Here is a 12347-nt window from a genome sequence, read left to right as displayed (position 1 = left end):
TTCTTGTACTTGAATCTCTCGATCGCCTTGTCTTTAATTCACATATCACCAGTTTGCTGCATAGAAACTAAACCGTCAATAATCCCGTACGTTAATGCCTTTATGATCCACCAGCGATAAAAAAAAGTGAAATCAAAATACCTCTCACCAACATCAAATAGCCACGAATTGAAATCAACAGCTCGATTCAATTTCTTTAATTCGTCACGCCTCCGACCCAACAATTCTTGCACGCAATTTCTTGTTCAAATTCGTTTCTCACGCCAAATCTGGATTCTTCGAGAACGTCCATGCAGCCCTTCAATTGCACCGGAAATAAGGGAATAGTTGATTCAATTCAAGATTTCGCCATGTTCAATTAACGTGCGCCGATTGATTCCAAAGCAATCATGAATGAACGCTAAACATATGCTTTAAAATAGACATTGACAGGATTTCTAAAAGCAAAAATTGAACCGCAAAAGTGGCTTGCTGATTTGCCACGGAAATCGAATCATGTGCTTCCTTCAATATTCCGTACATCGTTCCATACACCTACTGAAGAGCTTGCCAACCACTTGCACCGAATCAAATCAACTTCGGTCTTTGATGATTTGGAGAGGAAGAAGGAGCTTCGAGTGGACAAAAACGAGAGTGAACATTTTCTCCGAATAATGTATTATAATTTAAGATTAATTTAATTAATATTTTCAAGATTTAAATTTATTTCTATCCAAAAAAATTGTTGTATTTATATTTTATTTATGAAATATAGCTATATTTTATTTTGGTAAGTAAATTCTTTTTCTCCACATTTGATCTGTTAAAACTATTTATTTTATTTTGGTCTTTCTTATTTTGTTTACATTTTTCTAAAATATATTTTCTTGTTATATGGAGTAAATCTCTTCAATCCTTATAAAATATGTTTAAAAGGAAATAATTTTGAATAAAACATTATATGAACTCACGAATATGAATATATATATATATATATATATATATATATATATATATATATATATATATAATACAACTATATTTTAAGAAAAAAATATAAAATTGTATTTTCAATTAGTTAACCAATAAATATAATTATTTTTTGTTAATAAAAATACTTAATAAATAGTTTACGGAAGAATATTTTATATTTATAACTTGTTAAATGCACAAATAAATTTGCAAACAATATTAATGTTCCAAGGGTATAAAAGTATATAGCAAAATTTTTATATATTTTTTACATTTATTAGCTTAGAAATTCATTTGTTAATAGTATTGATTGAAACTTTGAAACAGTACTGGTTGAAGGATCTTTATGGAATTGAAAAACAGATCTTATATTATATCCCTTCATAAAAAGCAGAGGATCCCAAAAGAAGTGTTCAGCAGTGAGGAATATATCTGAAGATGTAACAGAGGGTGCTTTTGGTAAACTGGCAACTGCAAGGACATTCTGGTCCGAACAGGGTGACAACTGTTTTTCTTTACTCGACGTGTTCCCCACATAAGACAAGTTCACAACAACATTGAAACTATTATTAAATAACAATTAAAAAAAAGTTTATTTCTGAGTGTTTAATGATTGCTGTTCTTCTTTCTTTTGTTGGTTTGTTGAGAGTAGTTCCCAGCTAAAACTGAGCATGATAAATTTCTCAGTTTGCTTCTGAAGAAGCTCACCCAACTCCTCAATTGCTTCATTTCTGAGGAAAGGAACTTCATTTCTACTTCACCAGCTGCCTTTGCGATTTCCAGACAACACTAATGGCAAAGACAGGATACAAGCTACGTATCCTTTGTTGTTTTTATTTCTCCTTTTGATTAATATATGTGCCTCAGAACATGCTTTCTGGTTCCACCATTAAGGTTGCTGTTACCATTCGGTGACTTAGTTTCTGTTGAAATGTGGGTGAGTTGTGTTCTTGGAACATCCAAATTGTTTTAAATGGTACGTTGTTATAATAGCAAGGTCAGGTGTATGTTTTATGTTTTATTAGCTCTAGGGGAGGTGATGCAAATGTTGGATGCTCATCAGCCATTTGGAAGTTATTGAAAAAAGTTCATAATTTTACCTTTTTTTTCCTTGTTTTAGTGGCTGAGGAAATGTTGGGTTTATTTTCTGTCTTACTTTTGATGAAAGTGCTTTTCTAGAAGAAAAGGGTATTTCAAAAATTGATTTTTGATGGTTTGGCTCCAAACGCTGATTTTGTAATTTTTTGAGGTTCTTCGATTGTATTATTTTTTTCAATACCAGTCTGTTATTAAGTCTATGGAGTGTAGATGTTAGGTTGTTTTGATAATGTGCTTTCCTTAGCCAATCAACTGTAGAGGAATTTGTGGCTCATTCAGGGAATGTAAACTGTTTAAAGATTGGAAGGAAAGCGAGCCGCCTTTTCATTACAGGAGGGGATGATCACAATGTCAATCTATGGATGATTGGAAAAGCAACCTCTTTAATGGTCAGTTGATTGTTGCCTTTGTATTTTATCATTTAATTGCAATTTGACTAAGGTAGGAATCAGGATTGCTAAGCAGTAATGAAGATCTATTTCTTATGTGCTCTTTGTTGAAACTTGCCAGTTATGTTATTGTAATGGTAGTGTCTGAAGCATTATTGCTCTCACTGAGGACTTGCTTTCAGTTCATATAAATTGACAGGCTTACATTTGGACTGAAACTGGCATGGTAAAACAATGATGGAGCATAATAGAAAGCAAGATTTTTACTCAAGTAATGCATCTTTTCAATTTTTTTACCAAAATCAGGATCCTTTAAATCTATTTACCAATATTATCACTTTTTTTTTCATCTCATCTTGTACATATTTTATGGGATTCAATGATAGAGTGGGCATGTGGGATTGTACAAACATAATGCCAAGATGCCCTTTTCACCAAAACGGGGAATTTCCTTAGTGGCCAATTCAATGATCATTGTACAAGTCTGATGCTAGTTTTGTTTTTTGCCAAATGACTAGCTTGAAAGTTGCAAATGAGAAATTGAATCAAACCAAGATGAATGAAGACTGAACTGTATGATCTCAAACGTGCAGGTGGGGAAAAGGGAAAAAAAGTTCTTGAGAGTAAACTGAACTTTAAGCCTGAAAGTGTAATATCCTTGAAATAGGGAATGTTGGGTTTGATTTATCTTAGTTTTGGGCTATCCGAACAGATTTCGTGGTAGTAACTTCAAACTTCAAACCATACATTGATCATAGTAATCTATCATCTGCATTTTTTTCTCTGATTGGATTCCCTTTGTAATATGGGTCTGAGTTTCTTATGATAGCAGCATAACAATTAGAGCTTTAAACGTGACAGTCTTATCTTAATGTAAATACATGCAGAGTTTGTGTGGTCACACTACTACAGTTGAATCTGTGACTTTTGACTCAGCAGAAATTTTGGTTCTTTCTGGAGCATCATCGGGGGTTATAAAGCTTTGGGATTTACAGGAAGCAAAGAGTAAGTTAATTAGTATATTCTGAATCCATGGACTGTATACTTATTTATAGAGCATCAGACTTTTATGCTAGAGAAAAAAGGCAAACTTGCTGATCATAAACAGGCAATTATTTGATTGAAGAATTGAGTTACACTATCTAATTTGCATGCATAGGATTATACTGGCATCTAGAAGAACTGTTATCAGTCCAAGTTGAGTTTTATGAATTGATGGGTGAAATGTAAGGTTCATGCATTTACCAATTTCTCAACAATCTAGTAATATGTGTGCAATTGTTCTTGAAGTATAGTGCTTCGCACTCTTACCGGACACAGAACCAATTGCACTGCTGTTGAGTTTCATCCCTTTGGAGAATTTTTTGCATCAGGCTCCTCAGACACTAATCTAAATATTTGGGATATCCGAAAAAAAGGATGTATTCATACATACAAGGGCCATAGCCAGGCCATTAGTACTATCAAATTCAGTCCAGATGGTCGTTGGGTTGTTTCTGGTGGATTTGATAATGTTGTGAAGGTAATATCTTGAAGTTTTCTGTGGCAGACCTTATAATTGTATAACTCTTACTACTGTTCTATGAATAAGTTACATATCTAACTTATTAAATATACAGGTCTGGGATCTAACCGGTGGAAAGCTCTTGCATGACTTCAAGTTCCATGAAGGACACATTAGGTCCCTAGACTTCCATCCTCTTGAGTTTCTTCTGGCTACAGGTGTGTTGGTGTGCCTTAAAGCAGCTTGGAACAGTAGATAATCATGCATGTGCACAAAAAATTATGATGTTCCCTGTTTTGTAATTATAATGTTGTTTCAAGTGCACCAAATGATAATCTACTTAGGCTAGATGGCTGTTCAAACATAATGGAAATTTACGCAACTAATTCTCGTATGTAGAGGGACCGATAACATATTTGAGCCTCTTCAAAAACTCAACTAGGGTTACCCAGAATGCATTCTGGTCTAGCCCCCTTAACATGTTTTGGGTGGTGTCGGATCTAGTTTCGTTAACAACTCAAAACGCAAGCTTGGGTCAAGAGTGCATTTTGAAAAACAAAATGTTAAAAGTACTGTGTAAAATGCGTTCTTGGGGAACTTCATTTTCAGTGTGACTAATATGGATGTAATGAAGTATGTATATTTATACAAAACAGAAAGCACTGTTTCCATTCTAGAAATGTTACATCCAAATGTAATTTACTATTCAAAACATACTCATTCTTACGAAATTATTTTAGATTGAACATTCCCAACCATAATAAAACATATCCAAACATGCAATGATGCATACAGTGTTGTTAGTAGGATATTAAGTTTTCTACTACAAGTTGTTAGAAACTGTAAAAAGGTTCTAGAGATATTTTTCTAATTATTACTTTAGGGTTAGAGTACTCTATATATGTAGATGCTGATGTACTGTTTCACAGAAATCAATTTGAATAAAAATCTTCCTTCTTTCATAGTGTCATCATGACCACAATCACTGTTGACAGGGATCTGTCTTTGTTGCCACAGCTATTACCTTACTTTCATCTTCATCTTTGCTGAACTGCTATTATTTTATTATATTTCTCAAATACTTTCATCTTCATCTTCATCTTCATCTTCATCTCTATATATCGCTGTTCCTGAAATATGTGATTGAATTTGACATCTATACGAAAATTTATGTTCTCTTGTCATGGTTCATTGAACCATGTGACTTGACCTTGAAGGATATAAGCTGTTATATTGACCAAATCATTTATATTGAAACTATTCATTGAAGTCATAAAGTTGGGCAAAAAATTAAGAATTCATAATTTTATTTACAGGTTCGGCAGACAGAACAGTGAAATTTTGGGATTTAGAAACCTTTGAACTGATTGGATCCAGTAGACATGAGGTATCTAATCTTGCCAAAGTGTTTTTCTTCTGTTTCAAAGGAATCAATTATACCAATTTATAAATCATAAATTCTGGTTCCAAATCTGCCTCTTATCAATTGAGTTTTTTGCTGTAAATCAGTGTCATACCACTACTATCATTCATGGAAAGTGAAAACTCCTAGATAACCTGTTTTAATGGTTAACGTGCTTGGCACATTTTTTACCAGTTTGCCATAACATTGTTGTGGGTAGTTTCTAAATACTACTAAATGATTCCTTTAGTTGTAACCTAGAATATTTCCCCAATTTTTTTATACTCTTCAAACTTCAAAGTTAATTTGTTTCTGTAACTTGAAATTTGTAGTGTATTATGCCCAGTTGTTAATCCTACAGATGTGCGTAATGTATTGTGTTTTGTGTTTTAAGTCATATTCTGTGATGTAACTTAGTTGCAATTGTAGTATGGTAGATGTATTTGTTGGTTTTTTCTTTCTTCTAGTGTAAGCCTGTACATTTATTTCCAAGATATGCATGGACATGAACAGACTCACAAAAATTTATACAAAATACTAATTTCTAATAAATATAAAGTACCTTGTGTTAGGTTTCAGGGGTATGGTCACTAACTTTTCATCCGGATGGACGGACCCTTTTTACTGGACTTGAGGATAGTTTGAAGGTACGTATTTTTTGTTCCAATAATTAGATTATAATGGTAAACAGCTTGAACAGGTTAAAGATTTCATATCTAATTCTCACTTACTGTAGGTGTATTCATGGGAACCTGTCATATGCCATGATGCTGTTGACATGGGATGGACAACACTTGGTGACTTATGTATTCATGATGAAAAGCTTTTGGGTTGCTCATTCTACAGTAATTCTGTTGGAGTATGGGTGTCAGATATTTCGGTAGGACTCTCCCTCAATAGATTAGTTTATATGTTTTTTCTTGTCAATTTTGAAACATGATCTGTATGCTATTTAACTAAAACACTATGATTGTAGAATTCCTACTATGTGGCTGGCTGGCTGCTGTTATGAATTTTATGATGTTTTAATTGCTAGTTTTAAATGCAAAGCCACCGTTTCCTGTTGTGTCTATCTCAATGATGAATGTCATTCCATCCTTGTTAGTCTGCAAACAACACAATAAGCTAATATGTAGTCTATCATTCTGATTGTTATTTTTAATGCATCAGCTTATCAAGCCATATGGTGATGGCTTGGAAACTGAGAACAAAGAAAGCACAGAGCAGAAGCTCAGTCTCCAGGGAAGACAAATGGAGAAAGTAGAATATGGTGTGGACAACGAGTCAAAAGAGATAAAGAATATATATATAGACTGTAAGCCATAGACCTTCTTGTCTTCCCATAGCTTCTTCAAAATTATGAATGAATAAAGCTTTCAAAATAAAGTTTGCACCATAAAGTATATATAAGCTTTTTGAGGAGCTTTTTAGTAAGATTATATGAAACTTCCATGTCAGTTTTTCCTTTTTCTTTGTAATTCTGAATGCTCCCCAACTAATGTATTTTCAATTTTTTTTCTCATATAAAGCTTCTGAAGGGAATCCTGATCACTTACTAAGATCCAGGTCCTATAATTCTCCAAAAATGGATCATCTCGAGGAATCTAAAGAAATGTTAAACTTGAGTTCTGCAACAAGAGTTCGAGCAAAATCAAATGAACAAACTCTTAGAAAGTCTTATATCGTGTCAAACGTTGTACCTCTGGACATTCTCAATGGTAAGGACTCAACAAAGCTTTTGAAGTCGTGATGTTGCTTAAGTCAGTTCATGTTCAGGGAGCATCCACTGATATATTTGATGTTTTGATGGGCTTTCATCAGATATTGATTTTAGAGAATTTGTTGATACTATAAGGAACTCTGACAGTGCAACAGATCCTAACTTCGAAATGAATGAAGTCAGAGACTCTATTGATGATAAACATCCTATTGAGAGTGTCGCAGAGAAGTTTGAAAAAACTTTAACACCAGATGGATTTTCTGAACAAGAGAAATGTAAGTTTTTTTTTCTGTCAAATCACTATGTAGGTCAAATACATGTCGTTACTGATTACATTTCTGGATTTGGATCCTCTAAAGTGGGGTAGTTCACTGTAGAGAGAAGTGTGACATCTCAAGTTATCAACTGTTAATAAAATCCAGGGATAGATTTAACATGTCCACCATTTGTTATATATGTGCATGTAGCAACAATTTATTTTCTCATCAATTAATTAGGTTCCTCTCTCTTCCCCTAATGCAAGAGCTCCCCTTAGTGGAGCCAAATCCTATATTTCTTTAATCTTATTCTTGCAATGTCCTTTCTCTAGTCTATGTTTCTATTTCAACAAAAAATGAGTTAACTTACCCACCATTCTCTTGGTTATATCATGGGCTAAATTAGTGTCTGACATCATTGCCCTGAACTATATTTGACTTCTCATTGGTTGAATAACAACTAGTCGCTCTGATTCCAGACTTATATACTCAAATAAGCCAAATCTAATAATCTTTTGTTTCTCTTCCATTCATTATGTCTATGATATGCTTCTTATTTTCTGACTTCAATCTCCTGAAAAATATTGAGTAAACTGTTAGACAACACTCTCAAGTCTTGACAGATAAACTCTTTTATGTGTTTTAATAAAGTGATCCTGACATTGAGCTTGTTGATACTTTTTCTTGAAAACTTGGCATGCCTTGTGTATTAGGTCATTATTAGCATGGGAAAATACCATATGGTCATCCATGATTAATATGTTATTATCTTTCAGGTAATCAATCCTCTTCTTACAGCAACGCCATTAATCCAGTTAAATATGCCAATGGAGGTTTGCCATAGCCCATCAATGTAGTTTATTGCACTAAGAAAACTCCTGGAAACTGAATATATTAAAATTCTCCTTTGGCAGTTGCTGTTGTACAAGGAAGGACACGTTCTTTGGTTAAGAGGTTTGAAAGAAAGGAAATAACTCCAACCAAGGAAGATCAAGATAATGCAACTCCCACGACAACAGTTGAAAATAGGGAAATTTTTCTCAAAGAAGATCAAACTAATGCATCCCCCATCACTACCACCTCAACATCTGAAAAGGGGGAAATAATTCCTTTCAGCGAAGATAAAAAGAATATGCCCACTGTTCCCAACACAACTAGTGAAACTGATAGGCATATTAACTTCATGGTAAAATTCTAGCTTGACAAAAAACAAGCTTTATGGAACTCTAGAAACAGGCCTCTTCTCTCTAGCTTAATTTTTTTAGCCAAAACCTTATGTGTGGTTGTCTATTTTATGACTTATAAATTGGAATAGGATGCTAGACTTGAGATGCATGTATCTGTTGCTTATTTTTCTCCCTCAGACATGTTCAGTGGAAAAGAAAGGAAATTGTTCGTACGTTTGGCATCCACCTGGCCCAAACATGCAAGCCATCTGTTTTCTTTTCTAATACAAATCTTCTCTTTTAAGAATAGTGTTGAAGGTTTAGAAATCTTTAATTTATCAAGAAATCAAAAAATCTAAAATTTGATTTCTTTTTTTCACGCATTTGTTTGAGTTATGCATCTGCTATTAGCATGATTTGATATTACTAGAGAAAGGCTCTGAAAGTATACATGGCATTACAATTTTAGTAATTTGGCTTCTGATTTTTTTCTCTGGAATTGAACCTCTTCTTGACCATCTCTTTGTCCTCGGAAGTTTGGACCATTGATCAATATTTTTTATTCTATTCGTGTTGGTTTCCTGGTTTTTGGGTCTAACTATGAAACTTATATATTGAAAGAATGGGGTAGTTCACACTCACTGGTTTTTGGGTCATGCTATTATCACATTTTACAAATTGTTGCGATGGTTTTCAACTATATCTTGTTATATAATGTTAGAAAGCAGAGTTTGGAAGGGATTCAAATCCTGCAAATGATGGAGAAATAATTGAAGATCTGTTGCAAACTCATGATGTAACATTAAGCAATCTCCGGTCACGTTTGACAAAATTACAGGTGAGTTCAGATAGTTAGATATTAATATCATTTTCTTTTAGACCAAGCTTGAGTTAGAATGGAGTAGGGAGAACTCGATAGTATGTGACACGAGACCCAACAAACTTTAAACCTAAATCCTATCAAATTAGTTTAGTAAGATGAAGTTTACATCTACTTATATATTATAATTTGGTTTTATCTACAGTGGATGTGAATTATTAAACATATGCACTAATATCAGCTAGAAAATACTTACTTTACTCATGCTTTAAAGAAGCCAAATCTAGAAAGAAATGATGCTTAAGGTGCCATCAGTGGAACAATGTCGTTCACCAAGTTGTCAATGTGCACTTGCAGGTAGTGCGACATTTTTGGGAGCGCAATGATACTAAAGGTGCCATCAATGCTTTGGAAAAGCTGCCTGATCAATCTGTGCGTATTTTTTTTTTTAAGTGCACATGTGTCACTATTTCGCTCTTTGTCTGTTCTGTATCAAATGCTTTAACTAGTTATTTATGGCTTTGTTATTGAATATATAGCATTGAAGATAATTTCCTCTGGATGTAGGTTCAAGCTGATGTTATCAGTGTCCTTGTTGTGAAGATGGAGATTCTCACCTTAGATTTATTTTCTTGCTTACTTCCGGTGCTCACAGGTTTGCTGGATAGCAAGACAGAAAGGTAATTCTTTATTAACATGGTGTTAGGAAAATTAAATTTTAGTAGAATCCAGACGTTGTTGGGAGGACTACTTTTCAATTGATATTGACTAAGTCTTGATCAATATTAACTTAGATTGTTTTTGGTCAAAGATAATCTTTCAGCTAAGTTGACCGAAAAGTCAAACAATCAACAATGTTGTAAAATTAACTTTGATCCTTGTTAACCTAAATAACTGTAATGACATCCATTCAAAGCAATTTTGGTTGATGACAAATGAGTAAAAGCTTTGTTGACTAAAAAAATAAGATCAACCATGAACGACTAAAAGAGATTGTCAATTTTGAATATTGATATTTTATTTATTAACAATTGTTTGATATTCAAATAACTTCGTACATTAGCCAAAACCAAAAAATTTGAATTCTTGTCTAAACAAAGAAAGCATTTGAAAAATATAACAAGAAATGAGCTTAATTCAAATTCAATGCATTTGCATGTCTTAAAAGATGTGAAATTCCTGTCCAAACGAAAGCTAACTCTATTCTCTCAGTGCAGACATGTGAAAGTGTCATTGGATATGCTGTTGAAGCTTGTTGTTGTTTTCGGTCCAACAATACGTTCAACTATTTCAGCTCCTCCCTCTGTTGGGGTTGATCTACATGCGGAACAAAGGTGACCTTCATCATCAACTATAATGTCGCTTTCATTATCTCATAAAGTTTCTATGTGAGTGAACCTAGTTGACATAGAAAATGTTGAGAACAGGCGAGAATGCTCCAATCAGTGCTTCATGCAACTGCAAAAGATCCGAATGATTCTTCCAATATTAGTAAGGTAATCATGTAAACTTTAATATTGCAGAGACATATATATGTTATAGCCATTGTTACAGACTGATGGTTTGACAATAAACAACAAAAAAGTCTTGCGAGTTTCTGGTTCTGTATTTTAAACTCGTCCTTTTCATGGCACAGATTTTAATAAGCATCAATTCCTCTCAGTTTTATTAATCGACTTAATGTTGTTGATTCTTAATTTGTCTCATCAAAGACTCTCAAGAATCCTGGTATGAGTTTGAGTTAAAAATGAAAAAGTTAAGTATCAGACCTACAAATCCATTGTCTTAAGGTTATGAATTGGAGATAGTGTTTTAATTCCTACATGGATCATTTACATTTACATTCAGCAATTTATCTAGAGTCATGGTTTTTTCTTTCCCCTGGTGTTTATGGTTGCAGGAGGGGTGGCGTATTGGCCAAGACTGCTCAAGAGCTAAATTTAGTTCTTCAACAACCTTAACTAAAGGTGCTGTCATATGAACTTCAACCAACATATGAATGATTGGTTTGACTCAACATGATCGTGTTTAGTGGTGGTTGTCATCAGATCTGTTTAGTGGCAGAAAATTCTAACAAATGACATGTGTGGGATATCTGAATAAACTGTTTGACCTTGTGTTTAGATGCTTGAAGGTGGAAGGGAAGCAGTCATCTAAGTAATTTGTTCTTCAGCTCTGCTCTAGCTTTTTGTTCTTAACATGTGCTGGTCTTCACCTTTATGTTTCCTTTCTCAACTGCATTTAGTAGCTGTGCAAAATTCTATATGTATGCAATATTTAATGAAGTGAAATGTGTCATTTTCATGAACCAAGTACTCAAGCTTCATCTGTATTGAAAAATGGAGTGATCAGAAATTACAAAATGTGATGCTAACTAGATTTACATCTTAGCATGCCCAATTTATTGAATGCTAGGCAGATTTACATTGTGAAACCAATTACCAAAGCTAATATTGTCTTGAATTCTATTTTAAGCTCGGTGATAATTGTAGACTTGTAGAGTTTATCATTTTAATACATTAAAATGGACCATTTGGAAGAATTTAGAAGAATATTGGAATGAAGGTGAAAAGGTTTGAAGTCTAAGAGTTTGATGAAAAGGTTTTTTTCTTTGTTGAACGGAGTTTTCTGAGTTGGTAAACATCAATTTTCCCTTTTACATTACAACTACCTGAATAAGACCATCAAGCCATCATTTTGGACACACAAAAAATGCAACTATGCATGCTGGGTGAAAAATTATGATTAAATTAAATAACCCATAAGGTTAGTTAAGACATTTCAAATATTTGATGAGGTGTGGGAAGAAATTTGACGGGATGCAGGAAGCAATTGTCTAGTTTGTTTGTCTCCACTAATTAATGAATCAGTTCCACTGTTACATGCATTAATATTAATTCGATTTAATTAGTAATTTTAAGTTCAAATTATAGATATATAATTTTTATATTTATTTTATTAAATTCAAATCAGATTAATATATGAAAAAATGGGTTTAATTGTATTTTCAGTCACAGTATTTTAAATATCTGCAATTTTA

The 12347-nt window shown here is 33.4% G+C and overlaps 1 protein-coding gene across 2 annotated transcripts; it reads left to right on the top strand.

Moving 5' to 3' along the window:
- The first annotated feature begins 1547 nt into the window (after positions 1-1547).
- Positions 1548-11690, top strand: LOC108338458 (katanin p80 WD40 repeat-containing subunit B1 homolog KTN80.2). 2 transcript variants are annotated; one of them, XM_017575393.1, is made up of 19 exons: positions 1548-1768; positions 2308-2438; positions 3326-3443; positions 3734-3960; positions 4058-4160; positions 5259-5329; positions 5917-5991; positions 6081-6224; positions 6515-6659; positions 6874-7062; positions 7166-7339; positions 8098-8154; positions 8236-8507; positions 9209-9325; positions 9665-9739; positions 9875-9987; positions 10525-10641; positions 10735-10803; positions 11208-11690. In XM_017575393.1, the coding sequence occupies exons 1-19, from the start codon at positions 1744-1746 to the stop codon at positions 11266-11268; spliced, it is 2283 nt and encodes a 760-aa protein (XP_017430882.1). In that variant the 5' UTR covers positions 1548-1743; the 3' UTR covers positions 11269-11690. The 2 variants fall into 2 exon arrangements, with proteins under 2 accessions (XP_017430882.1, XP_017430965.1); XM_017575476.2 differs by lacking the exons at positions 10735-10803; positions 11208-11690 and having other exon boundaries at positions 10520-10657.
- The last annotated feature ends 657 nt before the right edge of the window (positions 11691-12347 follow it).

The sequence above is a fragment of the Vigna angularis genome, chromosome 1 (genome assembly GCF_016808095.1).
Source record: "Vigna angularis cultivar LongXiaoDou No.4 chromosome 1, ASM1680809v1, whole genome shotgun sequence".
In the NCBI taxonomy this organism is placed as follows: domain Eukaryota; kingdom Viridiplantae; phylum Streptophyta; class Magnoliopsida; order Fabales; family Fabaceae; genus Vigna; species Vigna angularis.
The sequence above is the reverse complement of the archived record's forward strand: the minus strand, read 5'-3'. Positions and strand labels throughout refer to the sequence as shown.

Bases quoted from the DNA above. Each gene is read 5' to 3' on its own strand.
- LOC108338458 (XM_017575393.1), top strand. From the start codon at position 1,744: ATGGCAAAGACAGGATACAAGCTAC. The intron at 5,330-5,916 runs GTATCTAATCTT...ACCTTGTGTTAG, and splicing joins TTGGATCCAGTAGACATGAG to GTTTCAGGGGTATGGTCACT. The intron at 8,508-9,208 runs GTAAAATTCTAG...ATATAATGTTAG, and splicing joins ATAGGCATATTAACTTCATG to AAAGCAGAGTTTGGAAGGGA.